The 27,395-nt window shown below is 39.0% G+C and overlaps 2 protein-coding genes across 4 annotated transcripts in view; one reads left to right on the top strand and one right to left on the bottom strand.

Moving 5' to 3' along the window:
- LOC132488306 (signal recognition particle subunit SRP54) overlaps positions 1 to 918 on the bottom strand; it is a 72,012-nt gene extending 71,094 nt beyond the window's left edge. Inside the window, exon 1 of one of the 2 annotated variants that reach the window (XM_060096317.1) lies at positions 407 to 918. The gene's annotated coding sequence lies outside the window, so the exon portion shown is untranslated. The remainder of the gene's footprint in view (positions 1 to 406) is intronic. The other variant, XM_060096314.1, reaches the window with a different exon arrangement.
- Positions 713 to 26,876, top strand: LOC132488307 (uncharacterized). 2 transcript variants are annotated; one of them, XM_060096318.1, is made up of 8 exons: positions 713 to 1,187; positions 12,499 to 12,620; positions 14,195 to 14,333; positions 17,308 to 17,429; positions 19,322 to 19,432; positions 21,265 to 21,371; positions 25,061 to 25,151; positions 26,651 to 26,876. In XM_060096318.1, exons 1-8 carry the CDS (start codon positions 908 to 910, stop codon positions 26,765 to 26,767), a joined length of 1,089 nt encoding a protein of 362 aa, XP_059952301.1. In that variant the 5' UTR covers positions 713 to 907; the 3' UTR covers positions 26,768 to 26,876. The 2 variants fall into 2 exon arrangements, with proteins under 2 accessions (XP_059952301.1, XP_059952302.1); XM_060096319.1 differs by lacking the exon at positions 19,322 to 19,432 and having other exon boundaries at positions 715 to 1,187.
- Positions 26,877 to 27,395: the final 519 nt, after the last annotated feature.

Consider the following 27,395-nt stretch of genomic DNA (forward strand, 5'->3'; position numbering starts at 1 on the left):
TCATTTTTGAAAGCCTACTATAGGCGGAACAATGTGTTAATTAGGCACAAGTTAACATGGAAAAGTAAAATCTGGTACAAGTCAAAAGATTTTCGGAGAAGTAGCCACATCTAAATCCTTGATCACGACAGCAAAACAAAGTCAAGCCTGCAATTGCTTACGTTTAATTTGGTTCGGGTAAATCTGAAGACAATTTTAAAAGGGTCACAGCGCATCTTTTAATAAAACTTCTGATGGGAGACACGAGATGAAAAAGGGCCAGCGCACCTCCGTCTCGGTGACGACAGCCGGTGGCCAAGGACGCCGACTAGGAAGTCTAGTCCCCAGTGTCTAGCCCCCTAAGCAGGGTTAAGGCTGCCCCTAGCTGCTAGTCGGTAGTGTTGAGCGGGAAAAAGGAGACACTTACCGCAAAAGGCACCGCTACAGCCGTGACCCAAACGGGCCGGGGATTCCTTCGCGAAGCCCCACGCCGTGGGAGGAAAACAACGAAAGCGGGGATCAGACAGACAGGTGCTACCCCACATAAACTAGGGTCCCAGCGCCCAGCACCGCGACGCCAACTCCCACCAGCTGGAAGACCGATGACTGCCACCGAACCTTCCGCCCAATGTGGTAACGTCACTATTCGGCGTAGTCCAGCCTTTCATGAAGAGGATACACTTCCGCTTCCGGGTCACCCGCCGCGTTCCTTCAGTGCGTTTACCGAAAGGGTTTATTGAGATGTTTCTTTGCTTTGGCTTTTGACATTCGTTTTCTATCGCTCAATAACTGCGGCATTAAAGTTAGTATTAAGATAGGAAGCTCTCTAGGGATGCGATCTCAGGAAAGAAGTCCAAACTCCAGGCGCCACCTTAAGAAAAAATGACTTGGCTGAGCATCACCAGCTAAGGGAGACGGGGGTGTAGGGATGTCTGCGTGTAGGAATTCCCGGGAGCAAGTGAGAACTCCAAAGAGGGGGCGGGGCTTAGAACTTCAGCAACCAAGGGAGGCGGGTTCCACCCCGGGTCGAATCAGGTGTCTGGACCCGCCTCTGCCTACGCCTACGCGTGCGCAGTGCGAACCTTCCCCCTGCTCTGCTTTTTCCTCCAACATGGAATTCCGCTCAGCTCGGCAAGCAGTACTGCAGCTACTCCGTACGGTGGCTCCAGCAGACCTCCCAGCTCTGCTCCAGTGGATGAGAACTACCCGTAAGCGATCAGAGCCAGAGTCAGACGGTTGGGGCAAAAATATGCTGTGGGTGCTGACCTTGGGGACTTAGGGTGAGGCCAGAAGCCTTCCACGGGGTAGCTGTGCTGGTCTCTGCTCTGCTACGGAGCGGGTTGAAGGGGGGCACATCGCAAACTTTTGTCAGTTTAGGATTGGGTGCAGGAGGACCTGGCTCTGGGTTTGTGATTCCGCTACAGACTTCACACAAGCGGCTACAGCCGCCTTGTGTCTAACCTCTTTTCTGAAGGAAAAAAAGGGGGGGGATGGGTTAGCCCTCCTCCCCGTTACTCCCACTAATTTGGGACGACCAGTAGGATACTACCTGAAAAAGCCCTTTGCAAGAGAAGTTTCAGGCTGTAGAGCTGGAAGTTTTTACCCTGTAGGCAAAATCACATGTAGCTAGTGCATTTATTTTCTCGATTGTAAAACGGGCCATCAATTTAATAGCAGGTGTTCCGGGGTGGGGAGAGGGAGAAAAGGGGGAAGGGAGGACAGGACTTTAATTTTCAATGATAGTAATACTAAAAAAGCACAAGTTAGAATCGAGGAAATGTGGTAATTAGGTCGAGTTATTGAAGAACGGGATAGATCTGTTTTGGCAAAGTGAAGCCTGGTGAAAGCACAAGAGAATAGGATATTCCTTGTTGGAGAACTATTCCAAACCATGCTCTGCTTCTGTACCCCTAAACGTTGATTTCCATGTTTATTTTCATCTAGACTCATGACTTGAAATATTCCTGTTTGCTGATGACTCCCAATTTTAGACTTCCATCCGTGAGGTTCTTCCTAGAACTTTCTCTCTTTGTGATGTTAGAGTCAATCAATCGTTTGGGTATTATCATTATTGTTACTACTACTACTACTACTACTACTACTACACATTTTGGAGGATCATTTTAGATAAGATGCCAAACTAAAATTAACTTGGACATCTGGTAGTGAGATTTAGCCTGGAAAGTAGAGAAAGCCAAAGAGCTAGCTTCATATTTATACACGCAGACGAGACTCAAGGTAGGAATTTACGAGATTTTTTTTTTTTTTGCGGTACGCGGGCCTCTCACCGTTGTGGCCTCTCCCGTTGCGGAGCACAGGCTCCGGACGCGCAGGCTCAGCGGCCATGGCTCACGGGCCCAGCCGCTCCTCGGCATGTGGCATCCTCCCGGACGGGGGCACGAACCCGTGTCCCCTGCAGGCGGACTCTCAACCACTGTGCCACCAGGGAAGCTCCTACGAGATATTTTAATCCAAAAGCCCTGGGTGCCTACAAAAATGCCATCTATTGCCTGGTTCTGGCAATTGCATAATTACTAAAACATCCTTGCCCTCAAGATTTCAGTTTTGTGGAGCCATTTGTAATCTAAATCTCCAGTTTTAGAGGCATCAGTTGAGACTCCATTTTTCAAACTCGTTGAAAGCATGTTTTGTATGATGATTTTGTAAACAAGAAGACCCAATACCATTGGCTAAAGAAGATGTTTTTACTTTTTCTAACACCACGTTCTGGGCCTTTCTCCAGCCGATCCTGTAGTAGAGAAGCTCAAGCAATTTGTTAAACAATTTAGAACACAAACTGAGTTTCTGAAGAATGTTTATTACATGAATATTTTAAGAAATGAAAGTGTCACTTAGCTTAAAATGAAGGAGTATGTTTTAATATGAATCTTTAAAAGTAGTGTAATTTATTGGTATACGTTTTTTATGTGGTAATATATACATAATACAAGATTTACCATTTTAACCATTTTTAAGTGTGCATTAAGTACAATACATTTACTTTGTACAACCGTCATCACCATCTGCCTCCAGAACATTCTCATCTTCCCAAACTGACACTTATAGTGTACTATTTTATGAAATACAGCACAAAAGATTCTTCCAATCAACAATTTTTCATTTTCCTAATTAACTTCCTTCTTCCAGGAAAAAAATTATCACATAATGTCTTACTTGTATGACATTTGCTTAGACCTTTGATAATTATAACTCTGCTTGAATTTTTATACCATTTAATGGAATAGCAAGAGACAATAATAGGCATGATTTTGGTTTTGAGTTTCACAGAGTTTACTGAAACTGAAAAAAATCTACATATTGCTAACAGGTAAAAATCACAATAATTTTAAATACACAAAAGGAAGAATAATATTCTTGATCTCTGAAGGAATAGTGGGATTATCATACCAAGACCTGAGGTCATTTGGGATCAGGCTGATAGAACCAGAAGCTTGGACCAGGACAGAGGCAAGCACATGTCAAAGTATGATATAAACTGAAGATATAGAAAAAATAAAGATAGAGCCTGTATTTACCTTGGTACAGCTTAGGCCAAAGTCTAGGAAACAAATGAGCACCAGTAAAGAAGGATGAAAAAAGTCTGAGGGACAAAGCACACAAAGACAACTCCCCCCTCAAATAAATAAATAAAAGGAGTAAAAAATACAGCAGGGACTTCAGCTCATTGATTCTAATCTTGTGGCAGAGCATCTGTTCTTTTGTACTTCTTGTATATGTATATAGTGGACTCTTGATCTAGCTTTCAAAGTATAGGAGAGTGACTGCAATCCATTAAGTGAAGGGAGCTGAGAGCCAAACTGTATGTGAGGTCCCCAATAGGCATATTAAAAATTACATTTTGTTAACAGCTATCTGTTAACAAACACCATTCTGAAGCCTCTGAATTTTTCCTGAGTATGCAAATACAAATGAGGATGTCAAACCAACAACTCATAAGAATTTCTATTAAGAATCAAGTTATAGGGCTTCCCTGGTGGTGCAGTGGTTGAGAATCTGCCTGCCAATGCAGGGGACACGGGTTCGAGCCCTGGTCTGGGAAGATCCCACATGCCGCGGAGCAACTGGGCCCGTGAGCCACAACTACTGAGCCTGCGCGTCTGGAGCCTGTGCTCCGCAACAAGAGAGGCTGCCATAGTGAGAGGCCCGCGCACCGCGATGAAGAGTGGCCCCTGCTTGCTGCAGCTAGAGAAAGCCCTCGCACAGAAACGAAGACCCAACACAGCCATAAATAAATAAATAAATTTAAATTTTAAAAAAAGTCTATGTAAATCTGCTTTAAAAAAAAGTTATAAAGGATAGAAAATTAAGGTGTGTATAAGAAAATTAATAAAATAATCAAGAAAATATTTAAATGCTTAAAGAAGTTAATAGTAGGTGACTAGAAGCTTTTAGAAGCTTTTCTGTTTCCTGTATTTTAAATACATCTTCATTGAGCAGAATTGAACCTGTTGCTGAACAGCAGCTACAGAGTTGTTAGAGCTTCTTTGAAATTCCGACAAATCTAAAAAGCAAAGCCTGGGGTCTACTTACATTTGTCGAACAGCATACTACTGCAGTTCTATATTATATTGCTATTACCACTGAGGAAGTAGCCACATAACTTACAGATTTTCCAATCTTTGTTTCCTGTTTGATCCTTCGGTTTCTCAATTTCTTATCTCCTCTTGCCTTCCTGTGGGTAAATGGAACAGTTTTAGAATTCTGTTCTTGTTTATAGTGTTTCTGAGTATATCTCTTTGTATAGTTTTCTTTGTGGTTACTCTATTACAGTATACATATGTAACATCACCATCTACTGGTCTCAATGTTTTAACACTAGAAAGAAGTATTGAAATCTTACTTTCATGTAGGTCCCTTTACCCTCCCCCACTTAAAAAATATGATTGTTTTATGTATTTCCTCTATATACATTGAGCACTGTTACAGATGGTTTTATAAATTTTGATTTAACCATCAAATATGGTTTAAGAAACTAATGAAGAGAAAGATAGTGTAATGAATTTACTCTGTTTTTACCCATTCTGTTTTTCTTTCCTTTCTGAAGTTCCAAGCCTTCTTCTGCTATTTCCTTTCTGTTGGAGAGTTTCCTCTACCAGTTCTTTAAGGGTAGGTCTGTTGGCAACAAATTCTTAGTTTTTCTGCATCTGAGGTTTTCTTTACTTCTCCATTCCTGAAGGATAATTTCATCAGATATAAAATTTACAGTTTGTGGTCCTTTTTTTCTAGCATTTGAAAAATTTTGTAATCTTCTGGTTCCCATGGTTTTTTGTTAAACAAAAAACAGTTTTGGTTTGCTTTTTGATTTTTGTTTCTTTTGTTTTGGGGGGTTTTTTTGTTTTGTTTTTTGGGGGTTTTTTTGTTTTGGTGGTTTTTGGGGAGTGTTTTTTGGCTGTGTTGGGTCTTTGTTGCTGCGCATGGGCTTTCTCTAGTTGCTTTGAGCGGGGGCTACTCTTTGTTGTGGTGCGTGGACTTCTCATTGCAGTGGCTTCTCTCGTTGTGGAGCACAGGCTGTAGGGCGCATGGGCTTCAGTAGTTGTGGCACGCGGGCTCTAGAGCGCAGGCTCGGTAGTTTTGGCGCATGGGTTTAGTTGCTCTGCAGCATGTGAGATCTTCCTGGGCCAGGGATTGAACCCGTGTCCCCTGCATTGGCAGGCAGATTGTTAACCACTGTGCCACCAGGGAAGTCTGCTCCCATGGTTTCAGATGAAAAATTCACTGCTTGAATTGGTGTTTCCCTACAGGGAGTGAATCATTTCTCTTTGGTTGCTTTTAAGATTTGTTCTTTGTCTCTTTTGTTTTTAGAAGTTTATGGTATGTTCTTATGTGGATTTCTTTGGGTCTATCATATTTGGAGTTTGCTTGGCTTCTTATATCTGTAGGTTTATGTCTTTAACCAAATTTGGGGAGTTTTTAGCTATATTTCTTCAAATACTTTTCAGCCCCACACTTTTTCCCCTACTTCTGGAGCTCCGATACTAATGTTAGATCTTTGTTATTCCACAGATCCTTAAGGCTCTGTTCAGTTATTTTTTTTTCTGTCTATTTTATCTCTGTTGTTCAGATGGAATAAATTTTATAGATCTGTCAACTCAAGTTTACTGATTCTATCCTCTGTCATCTCTACTACTGAACCCATTCAGCAAGTGTTTTTGTGTTGTTGTTTGTTTGTTTGTTTGTTTAGTTTTATAGTTTCTATTTCTTTTTCTATGACTTCTACTTCTTTGCTGAGATTTTCTATTTTTTTCACTTGGTACAGGATAATTCTTAACTGCTTATTGAAGCATTTTTATTATGGAGTTTGCTTTAAAAGCCTTGTCTGATCATCCAAATTCTGATTAATTTACATGTTAGCATCAAGATTGCCAGATTCACATTATGACTTCCTGTTCTTGGTATAAATGATTTTCCATTGTATCCTGGATATTCTGATTGTATGCTAGGGTAATTTTGATTTTATCCTGGATATTTTAGATATTATGCTGACTTGATCCTATTCAAATCTATCTTAGTAGGCAGTTACCCTGCTTAAGTTTAACCTATTGGTTCTGGCCTGCTTTTGTGGGCTGTAGCTCTGATAACAATTTAGTTTTCAGTGCCCTTGCAGTGCTATTCAGGTCTGCTTCATTCCCTGAAACTGCTGGGGCTCCTGCTCAATCTATGCTGGTGTTGCCTGCATGGAGAAGGACAGTTTCTTGGATCACCCCATGTCACTGAGCTTACCTTCCACCAGTGGGAGTAGGGGACAAGCAGTACAGGGCCTGGTTTGCTCTTGGCCACTGGGCAGAAGGCTGGGAGACCTCAGGCCTGGGTCTCTATCCTGCTGGGTAGAGGGCCTGAGGACAGCAGCCTCCCCTGTCATTACCAGATAGCCTGCCACTGCCCCAGGTGTGGACTAGGGATTAGGGCTCCCCAGTACGTCTCTGTTGTTCTTCCCCTTTACAGTCTTTGGTGAGAGAGAGCAGGCTTTTCTTAGTTTTTGTTCTGTTCTTTTTTTTCAATCTGGCTGTTGGTAGTTCTGGGATGCAGGCCTCTCCAGGGCCCCGTCCAGGCTACATGGAAGATAAAAGGAAAACTCAGGAGGGAATTCACTGCGGTGACCCTCCTTCCTTAAATCCTCAGGTCGCTAGACAGTTTACCTTTTTTCTAGCTTTCAGAGTCCTTTCTGGTTGCCTGTTGATTTATTTCCAGGGTATTTCATTGTATTTAGAGGGGAGGAGCAGGGGAAAAAGAGGGAAGTAGCCATCTTGTCTAGGACCAGAAGTCCCCTCAGTAAATTTTTAAAATTTAATAAGAACTTCAGAGTAATATAAGATATGAATGAATAATAGGAAATATATAACCCAATGTTTAATTATGTATTGTAAGTCATTAGAGGTAAGGATATGGGTGAGTTAAGGCCAGAGTTTGAACGTAAGACTTCATGGAGATGAAGTAACTTGAGCAGGGCCTTATTGCAAAAGGCAGGGTCATAGAGTTGAAAGGAAGGAGTATGGAAAACACTTGAGGAGATTTGCACATCTTGAGCAGAAGTTATGTTAGAGAGTAATGAGAATAGAAAATAGGATGGTTAGACTCTGATGATATAGAGGTCCTTGAAAGTCTAGAGTGACACTTCATATGTTGAAAAGTGAAAAGCTATCCCAAAATTGTAAGGAGAAGGAGTGACACAAAGTGAAGTTGAAGCAAGATTAGTTTAAAATCGGTGTGCAGGATATCTTATATTGGGGGGAAACTGATAATTCAGGAGCTAATTGTGAGTTTGTCCTGGTATTCTAAATGTGAGGTGGTGCCTGTGCCTATGAGGTATTTGAAGCGGTAATAAAGAGGAAGTGGATTCAAAAGAGAAAGTGATAGGACTTGGTACCTGACTAGATGTAAAAAGTGGGGTTTGATTCATAGACTGTCAGCTTTGGTGACTTCTCTGTCCCCATGTATTTAATTAAATATAAGTAGGAAATTGTTAAAGAGTGAATTTTGCTCTTTAGTGAAGCTCTTCTTTCTCCACTCCCTTCCCACCTACATATGTAATTTGAGAAAAACCTTACTGTCCTTAGGCAACTGATTAACACCTTTCTTTAACTTTTTCCAAGCAACGTACTGTTAACACACATTCTGAAATAGCTATTATACATGTTAAAAGATGTTCAGCCTGACTTGTAATTAAAGAAATGCAAATTAAAACAACAAAGTTTGTTTTTATGGTACTATTCAATGCTATAAGGCTTTAATGAAACACATATTCTTATTCTTTTCTGATAGATTAAATTGGTATAATCTTTCAGGAAAGAAATTTGACAATATGTAGCAAAAGCCTTTAAAATGTTTAAATACTTCTACTTCTAAGAATTTATAGTAAGGAAATAAATACAAAGAGATGATGTATGCCAAAATGTTAGTTGCAGTGTTCCCAATTTTTCACAGTTATAATTGTATCTAAATGTATAGTAGTAGAACTGAACGGTTAAGTAGTATACATATGGTGGAATATTACACAGCCTTTTAAAATAATGTTTTAAGGAATTTAACTTTAATAACAAATACTTATGATGATAGAATGTTAAGTGAATTCCAGTTTTACACACTGCAGTAATATCCTATCATATCATGCCTGTTCCACCTGTTTTATAGCCATTATTAGGGCAAAAATATCTTGCCCTTCTTTTCAGAAGTTATTTGCCAACCACTACAGATAATGAAACTAATTTTAGCCTCTTGAGCTAAAAATTTCCACAGTGCCTTACACACAGTGCTCAACAAATATTAACTATTATTATGAAAGATCTTTTGAGAATTTTCTTCCTAGAAAAGTATACATATTTATGTATACAACCAAGCATGCAACTTTAGGCCTTTTATGGACCACATAAAGCCCATATGTGGATCCTGCTAACTAGGACCATGGTGAAGAATCACTGCTGTAACTGAAGGAATCTCTTTTTACCCTTGAATGTAGTTGAATCAGAGTTTGTTGTCCAGGATAAGAGGTGTCAGTTCTCATTTTCACCTGGTATCCTTGGGAATGAGTCTTCACTTAATACTGCCTTTTTAAAATGACTGAGTAGGGCTTCCCTGGTGGCGCAGTGGTTGAGAGTCCACCTGCCGATGCAGGGGACACGGGTTCGTGCCCCGGTCCGGGAAGATCCCACATGCCGTGGAGCCGCTGGGCCCATGAGCCATGGCCACTGAGCCTGCGCGTCCAGAGCCTGTGCTCCGCAACGGGAGAGGCCACAACAGTGAGAGGCCCGCGTACCGCAAAAAAAAAAAATTAAAAAAAATAATAAAATGACTGAGTAATTTAACACACAATTTCATAATATCTCTCATCTTGCCTGGTGATGCTTACATTAATTGGGGGATTGACTCCCAAATAAACATATTTAACTAGGGAGACAGCGGGAAATCTATTGTGATGGTTCAGAATTTGCAGCCCTTCCCATCTTTCATTTCTCCAGCTCCCTCGATCTTCACATATGACTGTTTAGATAGTTCACCACCACCACCCCTTCCAAGTCTATTAATAACCCAGTAGCAGTAGCAATCAGAGCCCTAGACACTACGAAGTGATAGAAGAGGAAAATAAGCTAAGGTAGTCATGGATTAGAGAACTAAATTGCCAAATCGAGTTCAGTTCCAGGGCCACATTTAAAGGGGCTGTTGAACAAGTCCAGAAGATGACAACCAGATGGCAGTAGATATGGTTCCCACAATATATGAGGAACCGTGGTCAGAGCTAGGGAGAAGAGAAGGCTAAGGCAGTGATAGGGGAGCTCTTACTAGCCAGCTGCCTTCTGAGCTCCCTTAGAGAGACTGTATGGTATAGTAACTAAGAGTTCAGAGTTAGACCTACATTCAAATTCCAACTCTATCACTTTCTGGCCAGTATGACCTGAGACAAGTAACTTAAATTCTGACCTCACATTCTTCTTTTGTTATAAAATAGAAGTGATAATAGTACCACATATAGGATTCTGAGGATTAAATGACTGAAAAGCACTGCACAAAGTTTAGCATGCCTTAAAAGTGCTCATTCAATAAATGCCGTATAGCAATAGCATTAAAGATGATGATTCCTCTCGAGCTGAAATTAGAAAAATGAGCTGTTATGGAAAGGCAGATCCTGGCTCAGCACATGGAAGAAATGCTCTTCCCAAATCTGTTCAGGTGAAGACTGAAAAACAATCATATGTCAGAGATGCATGGATGGATTCTGCCATTTGGTAATAGTTCGTAATTAAGTTCCCTTTCCACTGTAAGACTCTTATAAGGCCGACCCACATGAAAACTATGTTTTCCTAACATGGTTTTTATGTTACAGAATTAAATCTGAAGAAGTTGGGCTATGAAATATCTTACTTTGGTATAATGAGATTTTTATTGGCTTCTTCAATTATACCATTTACAAATTGAGAGAACTTGCTAAGAATCAATGGTGTGAGTGATATTATTAGAATTAAGTGCAAGTCATAGAGGCTTCTAGACAGTTTTCCATCTACAGAGAGAAGCTAAGCAGATGTTAGGTATTAATTAACACCTTGAGAAAATTTAATTAGATTTTAAGAATACAATTTTTAAAAGGCCAGTTTTTTAAAAAATGCATCACAGGTGCTATTTAAGTTCCACCTAAAACAATTTGGAATGAATCTTCATAGTATTTTCATTTCTCTATAATTTATATTTTGCATCCTTCTAGAAAAAATTTGAAGCAACAATTTAGATCATTATACTAGATAGGTGAGGAAAGAAAAAAGAGCTAAAAGGCCTTTCTGCATTAGTTCAGAGAGCCAAATAATATATCAGTATCTTCATATTAACTACTATTGCTCAAAAGGAAGTTATACAGAGAAAGAACCTCTGTACGTAGGGAAACAGTGGAAAAAGTGAAAAAGAAGAGTAGCTTTATTTAGAAGCAAAAAACCTAGGTTTGTTTCTTGTGCTGCTGTTGGCCTGCTTTGTAACTTTTCACAGTTCATTTAACCTTAAAAGACTCAGTTACCTCCTCTGTAAATCAGAGAATGTAATCTTGCTTTGTCTTCCTTACATGGATGTTATAATACTTAAATGACCTAGTTTCTATGTGAAAGAACTTTGCAAACTAGAAAATATTATCCAAATTTTAATTGTTATTTGTGACATGAAAATTGCATTCTGACCCAACACAAGAATTATTATGTTTAAGAAGGAAATCATGAACTTGTTTAAAAACAACCAAAGATTTGGGGGGCAAGATGTGGAGATGGATGATATTTTCTTCAGAATCTCCTTGTTTTCCTTCTATAGCTGTTTTAAAACAGTAAGAAAAACACAACCCCTTCGAGGTCCTTTTACTCTAGCAAGAATTCAATATAAGTCTTTTAAGAAAAACGTAAAATGTTTTCATTAGTAGTCCTTTCCAGTCTATATTTGGCATTCAGGCTGTAGCTAACAGAGTATTTTACTTCCAGATAAGTCACATTCTAGTTAAAATTATATGAGCTGCTTAGAAATCATACTTTTGTAGAGCCAATTTAAAAAAATTTATAAACACACAGATAAGTTGAAAAAGCAGAACAATGAACACCACCTTTATACCCTCACCTAGATTCACCGTCAGTCTCTTACCTTCTCCATCTTTATTGCTACATACATCGGCATGCACACACACTTCCCTTTTTGCCAGATTATCCAAAGGTAGGCCACAGCCATCAGAAATGTGCTGTTTTTTTTTTTTTTTTTTTTTTTTCTTTTTGTGGTATGCGGGCCTCTCACTGTTGTGGCCTCTCCCGTTGCGGAGCACAGGCTCCGGATGCGCAGGCCCAGCGGCCATGGCTCACGGGCCCAGCCGCTCCGCGGCATATGGGATCCTCCCAGACCGGGGCACGAACCCATATCCCCTGCATCGGCAGGCGGACTCTTAACCACTGCGCCACCAGGGAGGCCCAGAAATGTGCTGTTTTAATGATCATTTTATCTGCTGTTCAAATGCAGTGGAGCAACATGATTCTTATAAAGTTTATTCTATAGTTGGTGCCATCTGTTAGTGCTTGTTATCCAAAGTCTTGAGTACGTTTTATTGGAGGCAGAGATGCTCAGATTAAAGTTATATTCTTAGTAATCCCTGTGTGATGCCTCCTAAACTTGTAAGATCTATATGGTCACAAAAGGAATATTTGACTACTTACTGGTAAGTTTAAGACCCTAAAAACTAATGGCAGTACTTTCCTTAAGTAAAAATAAAGTAGTAAAAGTACTACATATTTTTTAAATGCCTTTGTTGTTCTATAACAGGCTGAAATAGTCAAGTTTTATATTTTCAAGCAGTTTGGAAAAAGGAAAACCTCAGTGTTTTCAATGGAACATTTGTTAAAATTTAAATATTTCATTGGTTAGAAAGTTTATTTATTGTTATAAATTGATGCTATCTGATGGAAAATATCCACCCATTGTAATCACTTAGTCTCGGTATGAGTACAACCATAAAAGCTGTATCTGGTTTTTTCTGTTTTTTTTTTTTTTTTGCAGGAGATTTTGATGAATTCATTCAAGACAATAATGACATTATGTTGAAAAACATAGCAGAAGACCTTCGGAATTGCTTACCTCTAGAATCCATGCTTTCCTCAGAACATCTAGCCCTCCAAAAAGTAAATGTGTTTAATTAATTTACTCTTAGTGCTACTTGAGGACTCTCCTATTCTCCCCTGACCCCATTAGCCTTTCCAGTCTAATCAGTCCTGAATTCTGCTTTTTCGTTTGGTGCTTCAATCATGTCGCCAATTCTTTTGAGTCTGTAACCTTCTGGCTCCTAGTACCATTCATTCAACAGATATTTTTTGAGGGTGTCCTGTTTGCCAAGCACTCAACCCCCCACACCCACCCCCAAAATCAAGGCACGACATTAATCTGTCCCTGCCTACATCATTGTCCTGGTTTTCTTTTCCCTGTTCCATTTCCGTGGCTTTTATCAAGGGTGAAGTTCACCCCTTTGTCTCCTTCTCCTACTTTTGCGTTACAAAATTTTTGCTGCTTTTATTCCTTTATTCCTAGAATTCTCACTTTTCTTCTCCATACAACCCCCTCATTCAGGTACCTTCAAAGCCCAACTCTTATGGGATACATATGCTATGAATACTGTTTCCTAAAGCAAAACTAAGAATAATAATTTCTTCTTCCCCCACTAATCTGAAAGTAGCAGCACTTCATGTGGTTTTTCAGCATGTAAATTCCTGAGCAGAGGTACTAAATCCTGTACATTTTTAGTAGTTCTGTGCTCATTGTGAGCACTCAGTAAATCTTAGTAAACATTCAGTCATTCGCAGGAGGAAAATAGTGGGTCGTATAAAAACTGAGAGCAATATTTGTAATACAGTTTGGATGTTATTAATAAAACAATCTTAGCAGTCTCATGATATAACACAATATATAAAGAGAGAAAAATGTATTCATTGCATGTTAATGGTGGACCCACAATCCCCCATCCCAACAAACTGTTTTTCTCTTCCTTTGTTTCCTTCTGGTCCTTGTATATGTTCATACATTTTATATACTTATATATGTGTATGTGTGTGTATAGATGTAGATATAATTTGTAGATTTCCAAGCAGATAGGTTGATTCTTTATTTAGTGTTAAAGTAGAAAGAATCAGACGTATTTTTCTCTGTAGCTGCTTGCTATTATATCATGTACCACCAGTATTAATAAAGTGCTATTATTTGTAAGCATGGAGTTTTACTAACATTGTTATTATTTGAAAACTTTGCTTCTGGGCAAAGATTACTTGCTAAGTATTTTGATGGGTAAGTCGCTGACATGTAGGACTCAGAAGACCTGATATTAGTTTCAGTTCTTCCCGCTCTTAACTAACTAGTGTCATTTCTTGGGAGAACTCTCTCTGGGTATCAGTTTCTTTATTTGTAAAATATACTACTTAGGATGGACAAGATGGTCTCAAAATACTCCTTTCAATTAAAATTTTAATCTATTTCTCATAGCCATGTTTTGCATCATGACATGTCAAATAACAAGTTGCTAGTGTCTGAAAAATAAAACAAAAGCAGAGCAGAGTTGCTGACTTCCATAATCAAAACTTGTCTTCCTGGGCCTTGTCGTTGCTCTCAGAATTTTAGCATATGAACCACTGATGTTTTGCCTTATTTAGCAATAAAAAGAGACTTCTTTGTACTTTGTTTCTTTTGATGTTTTTCTTCTCTCCACCAGATACAGCAGCAGCCAGAACCCACAGTTCACGTTGATGCATTCCTTTATGATGAAGACTTTATTGATTCATTATGTGAGGAAGGAAAAATGAGCAGATACTACTGTATGGTGTGCGGCTCACACCAGATGGCACCTTTAGGTGGGCACTCAAGCCTGCGAACCTGATGACTTCGTGTGTACTTTTCCTTACATGTCATGAGTATGCAGATTTTATTTTTAATATCTTTAATTTTTATTTTTTTATTTATTTTTGGCTGCATTGGGTCTTCGTTGCTGCACATGGGCTTTCTCTAGTTGCGTCGAGCGGGAGCTACTCTACACTGCAGTGTGCGGGCTTCTCATTGTGGTGGCTTCTCTTGTTGCGGAGCACGGGCTCTAGGTGCGCGGGCTTCAGTAGTTGTGGCACGCGGGCTCAGTAGTTGTGGCTCCCGGGCTTATTTGCTTTGCAGCATGTGGGATCTTCCTGGACCAGGACTCGAACCCATGTCCCCTGCATTGGCAGGCAGATTCTTAACCACTGCGCCACCAGGGAAGTCCCGAGTATGCAGATTCTTGCCTAAGCATTCACTGTTTTTTTAAAGCAAAAGGACAACCTGCAGCCTAGCCATTACCAATTATTGCAGTCAGGGAAACTAAATAGAAACATCGTCCAGGGAAGCTAGGCCACTTCTTGTCTCTCCCAGGGGGATATTTCTGCTTTTCACTGAGCATGTTTAATTGGAGGTGACTTTTCAGGTCCAGCAACTAATCAGAAGTGAATGAATACAGGGAAACTGACTCATACTTTATATACTCAAAAGAGATTCACATTTAACCATAGTGCTGATTTATTTACAATGAGAAATATAACTGCCAAGGGGGCTGAAAACATTCTCCCCATAGAAACATCTACTTGAGAAGTCAGATAGTAATCAGATATTGTTGGATGGGCATGGATTCAGAGGACGGAGATAGAGAATCTTGACAGTCTATTCAGGCCATGATTTAACATCATGGAGCATCTTTGGTCTATAACCCAGAACAACTCTAGTGACAGTCTCCTGCATCTCTTTCCCTCAGATGCAGCACCTGTGTTTCAAATGGGAAACTAGACTCACTCCATGCTGCTAAGATGTTAACTCTTCTGTTAATATATTTTTTGTTCAAACTGGATATTATTGGCTAGGCTATTAATTAAACATGCTATTTCAGTCTTCCTGCTCACTTAGATTTAGAGGTGTTGCTTAGAGTGGGTAAGTAATATTGTGCTCATATTACTGATCTTAGATAATATTATTCTCGAAAATTAACTACTACCAAATTTGTAGTATGTTGCTAATACAAATATATTGTACCTGTATTGTAGTTGGGGATTAAACTCCCCTGGTTTACTGATTTAAGATTCTATTTTTAGATAGTACTTATTTCCATTTGAAGTATTTGAAATTCACAGAATAGAAAAGGACTTAGACAAGAACAGTAGAGGAAGGGACTTCCCTGGTGGCGCAGTGGTCAAGAATCCGCCTGCCAACACAGGGAACACGGGTTTGATCCCTGGTCCGAAAAGATCCCACATGCCATGGAGCAGCTAAGCCTGTGTGCCACAACTGCTGAGCCCGTGTGCCACAACTACTGAAGCCCGTGCGCCTAGAGCCCATGCTTCGCAACAAGAGAAGCCACCACAGTGAGAAGCCTGTGCACCACCACAAAGAGTAGGCCCTGCTCGACGCAACTAGAGAAAGCCCACACACAGCAACAAAGACCGAACGCAGCCAAAAGAGAAAGAACGATAGAGGGAAAACTAAAAAGTGAATTATAAATAACACCATATCAGATCTGACATACAGAAATTTACAGAAGGGCTATGTTTGACACAGAAAAATTTGGAGGTTAGGATGTATTTTCACATAAAAATCAGATTGTAAATAGTGTCTGGACACCCAGACCAGCCCAGATAACTATAATGACTCTGAAAAAGCTATCACTATGTGGGCCTCTTATTCCCTGTATGAAGGGGGCTTGTCCAGCTACAAGACACGAACGATGACTCTGGAGCCCAGGGCAGGAGCACTAACGTGGCAAAGAGGATCGTGAGGATGAGAGGAGATAAGGACTATGGTGGTCAACCCCCCTCCACCCCATCACCTCCAGTGTTACTTCTGAGGCCTAGTCATCCTTTATTTTCTTCCAAGGGATTAGCCTGCCTGCTTCCATTTTCTTTACCACCAGTCATTAGTTATGATCAAAGTTTTTCCCCTTCCTGACCATTATATCATGTAGCATACAGTAGAGAAAGTCTTTGGGTTACCTCCATATCAGAAAAAGCAGACTCGGGGTCTCCCAGGTAGTTCATTACAGAAATAATGGAGTGAGAAGGTGGTCTAGGAGACTAGAAATTGTAGCAATTAAACTAAGGGAAATAACAGTTTAGGAGTGTTTTAACCTCCTTCCATACCACCCCTCTCCCGCACTCCAGAACACACTTCAGGTTGGTCAGGGATGCCACATTGTTCCACTCCAGAGATGGTCATTCATTGGGTAGTTTACCGTCTATGCAGCAAGAGGTGGAAGCCCTGTGGTTGGCTCTGGGATAGGGTGAGAAAGCCAGATGGTATGGGAGTTAGGAAGCAGTTGCTGGGAACAGCAGGTCAGAGGGAGAAGAGGAAGGGGAAAACCCAGGACACCCTAAGCAGCAGCAAGAAGAAATGAGGAGCATGGGGGTAGGGACAGGCAGCTGAGTAGCGGTTTTCTCGAGGCCTTTGATGACGAGGAGGAGGAGGAGGAGGAGGAGGAGGAGTGATGATGATTTTGGCCGTGCCGCGCGGCTTGTAGGATCTTAGTTCCCTGACCAGGGATGGAACCCGTGCCCCCTGCAGTGGAACCACTGGACCGCCAGGGAGTTCCCTCTAGAGGCCTTTTAAATGTCAGAGACTTCATATTTGTTCTTGTCTAATACAGCTCAGAGTGAATGAATACAAAATTATCACATTAATTTTTTCTAAATAACCTCTGAATGGCTTTCATTGATTAAGAAAAGCATGAAATACACTTTACAGGTGAAAGAATTAGAAATACAGAATGGAATTGTTAATCCCCAAGCAGAATTTAATGTTTACTCTGTTCTAATTCTCCAGGGTTTATTTCTCATTCCTTCTCTCTCATGGAATTGAAGTTCATTTATCATCATGTACTCCCTGATCTATCGGGAAAGGTCTTGGTTGACGTTGGCTCCAGGCTTGGCACCGTCCTTTACGGGGTAAAGTCCAGCTTGTAGACATACTCAACATTTGGAAATACTTTCTTCTCCTACTAGCATCAGTTTTGCCTGCCACCATCCAAGGTGATAGCTTGGCTTTATTTATTAGAATAACAGAATAATATTGTTAAAATAGTGTATCAAATTTGGACTTTCAAAGGCCAGCTCTCTGATTTCCTTTACTAGTTTGACTTTGTGACACAAGTGAAGGAATATCAGCAAAACAGCAACAGGTGACCCTCATAACACTTTGCTATTCTGTCACTCACTTACTGCCCTTCTAACTCCATTTTCTGTACTGTACTAAAATAGTATAGTATACTGAGTTTTGATAAGAGCGCTTATAAAACTGACAAATTTACTTGACCTGGGTAATTGCTTATGGCTATGAGCAAGTCCCTGAACACCTCTGTGCCTCAGGTTCCTGACCTGTAAGTGAGCAAACTAAATGATATCCAGGACACATCGTGCTCTAGTTTTCTGTGATCCAAAGTTCGAATGTAGACTTTTGTGTCTTCAATGTGGCTTTTTAAAAAAAATTCAAATCATGAGCATTTTTAATATTCTTAAATGGTTTTATCAAAAAACTGCAATGTGGTTTCTGGTTGTCATTAGCAGATGTGTTAAAACATGTGGCCAACAGCAGTAGATGTTCATGCCAGAAACAGGCCCTATCAGTTGCCAGCATCACTGCCTGCCCTAAACAGAAACAGTTAACTCTTTCATGCTTCATTTATTTTTCAGTATTGACTTTTATTCTACAATTAGGAAAAATAGCCATAATAGAAAGTACAGTTTATCAGATGGCTTTGTTTGGAGAACATTAGAGATTATGCTTGTTTACCATATTTTGTCCATTCCTGTTAATTTTTTTATTTGTTAGAAAAGTATATAGCTGAAATAATTGTGGCTATGCAGGTATTTGGCAGCATTAATGAATTTAAACATATTGTCATTTTCCTCTATAGTACGTCACTGATTCAGTCAACAAAAATTTTTTGAATACTTACATATGCTCCATTGAACATATTCTAAAAATCCATGATGAGCTATGAATATAAATTTAGTTTACACATAAGTGTTAGTTGATGTATAATGGTCTTCAGAATATGATTTGACCTCTCCTTCCAGATTATTTTTTGTTATTACAACCAAAAATAGATACATAATAATATATAGTCGGTTCTTGATGATCCTTCTTAACTAATGGCCAGTTATCTTTGGTGGATTGCCAGACACCAGGCTGACTTCTCAAAGCCAAACAGGACACACCTCCAGCCACCCTCCTCTTGTGTCAGACTGTGCATGAGTTTCCATTATATTTCCCACAGGTTAATGCCTTTCTTGCTTTCCCCTGATGTAACTTCCCAAGAAATTACAGAAGTAGGGTATTAAACAAATAATCTATATGTGATCACTTTCCTCATTTCCAACTTTGTTGAATGCACAGTTTTATCAGGAAAAGTAAGAAATCAATCTTTAAAAATATGATTACTTTTAAATAACAGAAATTAATAAACTATAATCAAGGTCTCGATGAGTAAGAGTCTAAGTTCTTAAAAGTTGTTTTACATAAATTATAAAATGTTATTTGTCTTTCCTTTTTATCTTTATTTTTACTTTATTGAATTCTATTTTTAAAAGTTTGATTTTTAGGGACTTCCCTGCTGGTCCAGTGGTTAAGACTTTGTCTTCCGGTGCATGGGGTGCGGGTTCGATCCCTGGTTGGGGAGCTAAGATCCCACATGCCTCGCGGCCAAAAACCAAAACATAAAACAGAAGCAATATTAAAGACTTAAAAAAAAAAAGTTTGACTTTTAAAATTTCAAGTAGAAATAAACCCACAACTAAAAGCTAATTCTTTTGCATCATAATGTATCTTCATATTTTAGGGTTATCTTTACAGTTCAGCATCACAACTATATGGAGTAGAATTGAATGGAGACTTTTGCCAGTTGCAGGAAATGGTCATAAATAAGTACCAGTTCACTGACAGAATAAAGGTACCCTTTTAAATGTTTATTCTGTTATCCACCGTATAGCATAGTTTAGCCAAATTTCTTCCGCATTGGAGTTGGAAACTCTTTTTGAATCTATTCTTGATTGCTGTTGTGTAGAAACAGATTGAGTTAACTTAATATTTTAAAACACTGATAATAAAGATGAATTATTATCAATATGTTCCACTCACATTTTTCTCTTCCTCGCAAATTTTATTAGAAAGTAGAATTTTTTCTTAATTTTCTTCATATCAACTATAGTTTTGGTAGCACTAATTTTGAATCTCTTGATGTTGGTCAGAAGTGTATTTAATTAAACTCTGAATGTTGAAAGTAAGCAAAAAGGTTAAGTAATGCTCACAGTTTGTTTTTGTTTTTGTTTTTTTTTTTTTTTTCGGTATGCGGGCCTCTCACTGTTGTGGCCTGCTCCGGACGCGCAGGCTCAGCGGCCATGGCTCACGGGCCCAGCCGCTCCGCGGCATATGGGATCTTCCCAGACCGGGGCACGAACCCGTATCCCCTGCATCGGCAGGCGGACTCTCAACCACTTGCGCCACCAGGGAGGCCCAATGCTCACAGTTTTTATCTTTTTATAAGCTTTCAATAGGAATTGTGGGTGCCACAGAATAGCGGTTCATGGGAAAATGATGTCCTGGGTTGGGCTACGACAGAAATTTTCTGTTTCTTATATGTAAGGGGAAAAATAACAAAAAAGGGGAAAGGAAGTTTTTTGGTTGATGCAGTAATCCTTGTCATTTCACTAGCGATCCTACACTTCTAATGGCAATGCACAGAAGTATTGTGTATCTAAGGATCTGTGGTATTCAGTGCAATCAAATATTGAAAGACATATCTTAGTAAGATTAAAGATCTAGCTTTCCCCTTTCTTATAGAAGGAAAACTTTTCATTCTCTCCTCCTTCCATCCTTCCTTTTTTTTCTCTTTCTCTCTCTCATCTTGGAAATTGAGAGGCAAGTGATCAAAGAGAATTCATTGTCCAATAATAAGTTCATGGATTTTTCTCACTATCCCATATTTAATGAACAAAAACACACTGCTCTTACATAATAAGAATCACATAACTAACAGGAATATTGATTTAATTAGAAATAGAGATTTAAACATTCTGGATATTATTTATTTGTAAGGCTAAGTTCTTTTTTGAAAGGAAATCATACGATATAAAAAACTTTTTCTCTTCTTTTTAAAATAAAAGTTATTTGCTTTGCTCTTGAGCAAATAAATGTTTCCTCTTATTATCTTGCCTGTGGTCTACAAGACTTGTTGATTATAGTCGAAGTTAATTTTTTGAGGTATATAGTTTTTTCAATAAATTGTTTTGTTTGCTTTCTTGGATAGATAATATATTCAAGTGAATTTTAGATGAAGAGTTGGACAAGGCCAGTTAACATATTTGTATTAACATTTTACAATTTATAAATTAGTTTTTAAATTTTATATGGTCCCTTTTGATTCTGTGAATCAGGACATATATTACTCCATTTTATTTATGAAGACACTGACTACCCAAATGTACAAATCCAGTTGATGATGGAGCCAGAATAACTAGTGATATAATGGAAAACGCTCTGAACTGGGAGTGAAAAGAGTGTAATTATAACTATATAAATGATTCCATCTAAAACAAAATTTTTACAAGTTTATTAGGTATTGAGTATCTTCCATAGGTAGTAGTATTAAATATACTGTTCTCCCATTTTAAGAAGTGTGAATCTCCCATATTGCCTCACAACATCATTGAATCAATAGCTATTTCTTACGTGATTACATGATATGGTGTCTTTGTTCTCTTACGTGAACTCATTCTTTTTTAGGTGCTTCATGCAGACATCTGTACACAAGGTTCACTTCTGCAAAATGCTGATGTTATTATAATGAATAATGTCTTTGAATATTTTCTTAATGAGGCAGAACAGGCCAGGTACGTTATTTATTCAAGCAAGAAATCTGTTGTTAAAATATATCTAACAAAGTATGAAAAGGGATTGGTAGAAGTGTTTTCATATTAAACTTTTTTAAATTAATTAACTTATTTATTTTTTGCCACACTGTGAGGCTTGTGGGACCTCAGTTCCCCAACCAGGGATCAAACCGGGGGCCCTAGCAGTGATATTAAACTTCTCAGAAATGACCTCAACTGTCAGGAGTTTATATTAATAAGGAAATGTGTTATGTCTAAATGAAAATAAAAATAAACTTTGGTTGTCTAACCTTGTAAATATTACATCTAATTTTGAGTAGTTATAAAATGGTTTCATGACCGAAGCATTTGCTTCGCAGTCTGGGATGCAAGAAGTTATCAATTCCCAGTGGGTTTTTATACTTATTCTTTTCTGCCTCAGTTTTCTTTTCTTTGAAAAAACATGTCCTATGCTCTCCTATCACAAAATTATGGGAATTAACTGGTGCGTATAAATGACTATAAAACAAGATGTAGGGCTTCCCTGGTGGCGCAGTGGTTAAGAATCCACCTGCTGATGCAAGGGACGTGGGTTCGAGCCCTGGTCCAGGAAGATCCCACATGCCGCAGAGCAGCTAAGCCCGTGTGCCACAACTACTGAGCCTGTGCTCTACAGCCCGCGAGCCACAACTGCTGAGCCCATCTGCCACAACTACTAAAGCCTACGCACCTAGAGCCCATGCTCCTCAACAAGAGAAGCCACCACAAAGAGAAGCCCATGTACCGCAGTGAAGAGGAGTAGCCCCCGCTCGCCATAACTAGAGAATGCCCGTACGCAGCAAGGAAAACCCAACTCAGCCAAAAATAAGTAAATAAAATTTTAAAAAAACCAAGATACAAGAATATTCAGCTAGAAAACAGTGAATCATGATCAAATTTTAAAAATGTTCTTAATGTGGTAATAGTAGGTTCCTGGAGTTTATTCCACTATTCAAGCAGTAGAAAAATTAACAAATCTCTGATCACTTTTTTTTTTTTTTTTTTTTTTTGCGGTATGCGGGCCTCTCACTGTTGTGGCCTCCCCCGTTGCGGAGCACAGGCTCCGGACGCGCAGGCTCCGGACGCGCAGGCTCAGCGGCCATGGCTCACGGGCCCAGCCGCTCCGCGGCATATGGGATCCTCCCAGACCGGGGCACGAACCCGTATCCCCTGCATCGGCAGGCGGACTCTCAACCACTTGCGCCACCAGGGAGGCCCTCTGATCACTTTTTAAAAAAATTTTTGGCTGCTCTGCACAGCTTGTGGGATCTTAGTTCCTCGACCAGGGATTGTACCCACGCCCTGGGCAGTAAGTGTGGAGTCCTAACCACTGGACCACCAGGGGATTCCCTGTGATCGCTTTTCTGACTTCTCATCAGGACTTATAGGTTCCTCTAATTAGAAAATTCCTGTAGTCTAAGACACTGATTTTCTGGTCAGTTAGGCTTGCTGACTTATTTATCATAATGACATACGTATACTCTAGATGCAGGAAACCTCCTTTCCATATCTATGAAAGGACATTACACACGTTTGGATTAGTGCATCAGTGAGGTTTCCACTGCAAGAAATAAAAAGACATAATTATAGACCGTAAACAGTTAATATGGAGTAGAATCCTGAATGAGTAACCCTCTTTATCCTGCCACCCCTTTACCGTCTATATTTTCTCTGTCTCACACACACATACACACACATATCTATTACTTGTAGGTTAAGGTTAGTACAAAATTAACAGTGTAAATAGTTTAAAAAGAAACTAGTTCAACAGAAAGCTAATCATATCCTCAAAGCTCAGCCAGAATGGGTGGTGATTTTTTGGTCACAGGCTAAAGGCCAGAAACACAGCATGAACAAGTTGTTTTAATCATAGTGCACTCTTTAAGTTTAATTTCCAGTGGACAAAGTATGTATAGCTTTTTACCTTTTTAAGTTCAGGACCAGTAGTCAAAACATTACATAATTGTTGGAGAATGAAATATACTAGGTTTATGCTGTATAAGAAGTTAAAAGACAAAAACACCTTAAACTCTTCACAGATTCATATAGGAAGATTTTGAATGCTGAAGAATGATGAATGCTACCTGTTAACTTGATACTGGAAAGTATTTTCATGTTTGGGTTGTTTTAAAAACTATCTTGGGGGACTTCCCTGGTGGTCCGGTGAAAAACCCGCACGCCACAACTAGAGAGAAGCCCGCATGCCGCAACTAAGACCAGACACAGCCAAAAATAATAAATAAATAAATAATCTCAAAAAAAAACTATCTTGGAAAATTAATTCACAAACTGCATGACTCACCAAATACGTACTGACCATGTGTTAGTTAGTTCAGTCATTTCTCCAAGTTAATCAAATGCAGTGAATTCTAAATATAGATAGATTATAGCCTCTCATGGTTAATTACCTTCATCATGAAGGACAGTACATGGGAGAAAGTTTAGAAGATACAGTAAAGCATTCTGATATTGGAATCATTCTGACAAAATTGATCATTTACCTATATAATTCTGTATTGTAGCAAGTAGAGTAATTCTTAGTTTAAAAGGTGCCTCTGTATTTTTTCAGTAGGTGAAACATATACCACTACTACAATGACAGCTTCTCAGAAACAGCAAGTGCTATTTTGAGAGCCATGCCCAACTGTGCCAGTATACTCAGCTTCTTCAGTCTTACTAAATAGACTTGTAAAATATATAATTTCTAAGGAACTACATCAAGACAACAAACAGCTCTAGCCCAAGCACAGTGATATTTATTATCAAACACTGCTTCTTGGTTTTATATCTAGCCTGAGAAAAAGAACATTTGTATTGTTTTGCCTAGTAAGCTCCAGAATATACTAAACCCAATAACCATTGCTGTAACTAAAATAAGTGCAAGTGATACTGCTGCCCACCTGCCCCACTACAAGGGGTGCACATCCCTGCATTGCTTGACCCTTGCTCCCCAATAGCAGGGTGTACTGTCAAGACTCGTGCACAGTGTAGAAATCCCATTCATGTCTGCTCTACAGGTTAATCAGAACTGATCAGACACTGCCCTCTGACACATATATATGCACATGGCGTGCCATCGTGCTTTAAATCTAGTTGATCTCATTAAACTTCTCAGGTGCCATAATGTCCAGAATTCTTTCCATTGAATATTTCTGACAGCCAAATAAAGTATGATTTCACTCTTGATATTATTTTAAAAGATCTAATCTATATGTTATACTCTTATTTTAGTCTTTGCTTGTTTTCTGGCTTCTCTGGCCTTTCTCCATGAGTCTTTCCCACTCACCCGCCTCAGCCCGGTTCCATTCTGCAGAAAGTTTGACAGTTCATAAAGAATTGAAGAAGTTTTAACGCTGATCCAGCTTTGATTTCTGTATCAGTTCTGAAAACTTCCTTTTGGCCTTACTCACAATCCCTTGTATTAACCCTAATCCCCATCTTGTTAAATCTCTCTCAGTATTGTAACTTCACAGTTTTGCCAACATCCCTTCAGGAACTGAATTTACCAATTTCTAGTATCTTGCTGCGGTCCTGTTTTCTGCTGGCAAACATTTTTACCCATCTGGATTTCTACATGTCGCCTGGGCTATATTTTTTTTTTGTCATCCTCATTTTGAAAAAATATCCAGTGTCTGGTAAAGCATAACATATAAGTTTTGAATGTGTTATAGAGCCTGGGAATATATCAGCCATAATGTAAGGAAACAAGGATCCTTATTAGTGACAGTGCCAAGTCTTGAAGATTCTCTCTCAGGTCTTCAGGTATGTAAGCCTCTTTCCCAGCATTTTTATTGTCAAAACTTTTCTTCTGCTTTTTTCTGATAGCTGTTAAAATATTCTAGAAATGTTCTGTCTGAATATAGTGACAATGATAGAAAGAATAGCAAAACCTTATGGCTTAAGAACTGATTTGTGGTTTGTTCACCGGCATCAAGAGCTCTGAAAGTGTACAGATTCCTTTGCTTCTCCACCCAGTTTTTCCAGCTGTGGGGTTACAGTTTTATTTAGGTTAACAAATGCTATTAAATATTTGTAAGAGACTTAGAAGACCCACATCATAACTTTTTCCTGAGAACAAAAGGAACAGAGCTGTTCAGGTTTCTAGAATCAGTAAGTGGACTGGAGGCCCACATCCTGAACACAGTTGAGCTAGGTCAAGTTTGGAATCTTGCACAAACTGCTTCTATGTTCCTCAGATTCTCCGTACAAAATAAGGCTGATACTTAATAATAAGATTCAGCCCAATAAATTGACCCTTTTATAAAGGTTAATTAATGTTTGTAAAGCTCTTTGAGATCCCTAGATGAAAGATACTGTGGCATTTCTTAGTACAGAGTCGTATTATCATTTTCTTTAATACCTCTTTCCTCGCATATAAGCACTGCCAAATTTAAGTATATATTTCTTTCTTTAAAAAACTAAACAATCATCAATAATACCTTCTTTAAAAATTTTTGTCAATCATCTAAATTACAAAAGTAATTCATGTTTGTCATAACAAGGGAAATAATCCAGAGATATATAAAGAAACGATGTTGATCTCCCCAGTTTCCCCCCACCTAATTCCCTCCCCATGAGATCCCTACCCCGTGAGTGGTATAATTCTACCATACTTTTCCATACTCATAAAAACATACCTTTTAAAATATGTGCTCTCCAGTTTATAATGTCTATATGTATTGAAATAATTCAGTAATTTTCACTTACCAAAGTAAAATATTTTTGCAAGAGTCCTTATATGTGAATTCTCGAATAACGTTATTGCTTTCCTATTTAATGAAACTTCTTTAAACAAATATATCCATTGGTGGCTCCAGAATTTCTGTATCCTGGAGACCCAAGTTTGCAATGTGAAGGGAAGGGCCTGATAAAGGTTATGGAGGGAGATTACCCCCTCTCGTGCAACCTCTTAGCACCATCACTGTGTGTATATGAACCGTTTCTCTGTGTACTCCCATTGTTGTTTTAATCTTTTATTGTTTAAGCTAGTTTAATTATTAAACTATTTACATTAAAATAATTATACTATATGTTCTTTATTCTTTCAAATTCCAAAATCAAGGTAAATTACTTAAGTCCCTGAATCCACAAACCTACCATTTAGTACGACAGAGAATTATGTGGCACCATGTAGAACTTAGTCCCTCTCATTGTAATAAAAATCTTTTGTGTTCAATTACTTAGTCATGATTTCTCGAAATTCAAGAGAATAGGTTCATTCTGCAATTTTCGTATTTGTTTATGACCTTTTTTTTTTCCAGGTTAATATACAGTTATCTCCCTGGGTTGAAGAGGTACCACTGAACTATGATGTGTACCCAGAAAAGGATATTGACAGGGAAGCTCTTGAACAAATACATTTATACAAGATTCTCTAACACCACAAGAGTCCTACCTCAGTGTAAAATAATTACAAAATAATTTAAAACAAACAGAACCCCAGTATCCTAACACACATTTTTTCTGTATATTCCTTTCTAGTCTTTGTACATATGCTTACATATCTGTAAATAGTTGTATGTGTATATATACAACTTTGAGTGATAATTTTATTAAAATATTTGCATGAAAAAATTTTGGTTTTCCCCTGGTTTCTTTTATTTTGTTAAAAATATAAACGTGGGGCTTCCCTGGTGGCGCAGTGGTTGAGAGTCCACCTGCCGATGCAGGGGACACGGGTTCGTGCTCTGGTCCGGGAGAATCCCACATGCCGCGGAGCGGCTGGGCCTGTGAGCCATGGCTGCTGAGCCTGCGTGTCCGGAGCCTGTGCTCCTCAATGGGAGAGGCCACAACAGTGAGAGGCCCGCGTACCACACACACACACACACACACACACAAATATATATATATATATATAAAAATGTGTACTTTTTTTTGAATTTTTATTTATTTATTTGGTTGCACCGGGTCTTAGTTGTGGCTCGCCAGCTCCTTAGTTGTGGCATGCGAACTCTTAGTTGCAGCATGCATGTGGGATCTAGTTCCCTGAACAGGGATTGAACCTGG

The sequence above is a fragment of the Mesoplodon densirostris genome, chromosome 4 (genome assembly GCF_025265405.1).
Source record: "Mesoplodon densirostris isolate mMesDen1 chromosome 4, mMesDen1 primary haplotype, whole genome shotgun sequence".
Taxonomy (NCBI): domain Eukaryota; kingdom Metazoa; phylum Chordata; class Mammalia; order Artiodactyla; family Ziphiidae; genus Mesoplodon; species Mesoplodon densirostris.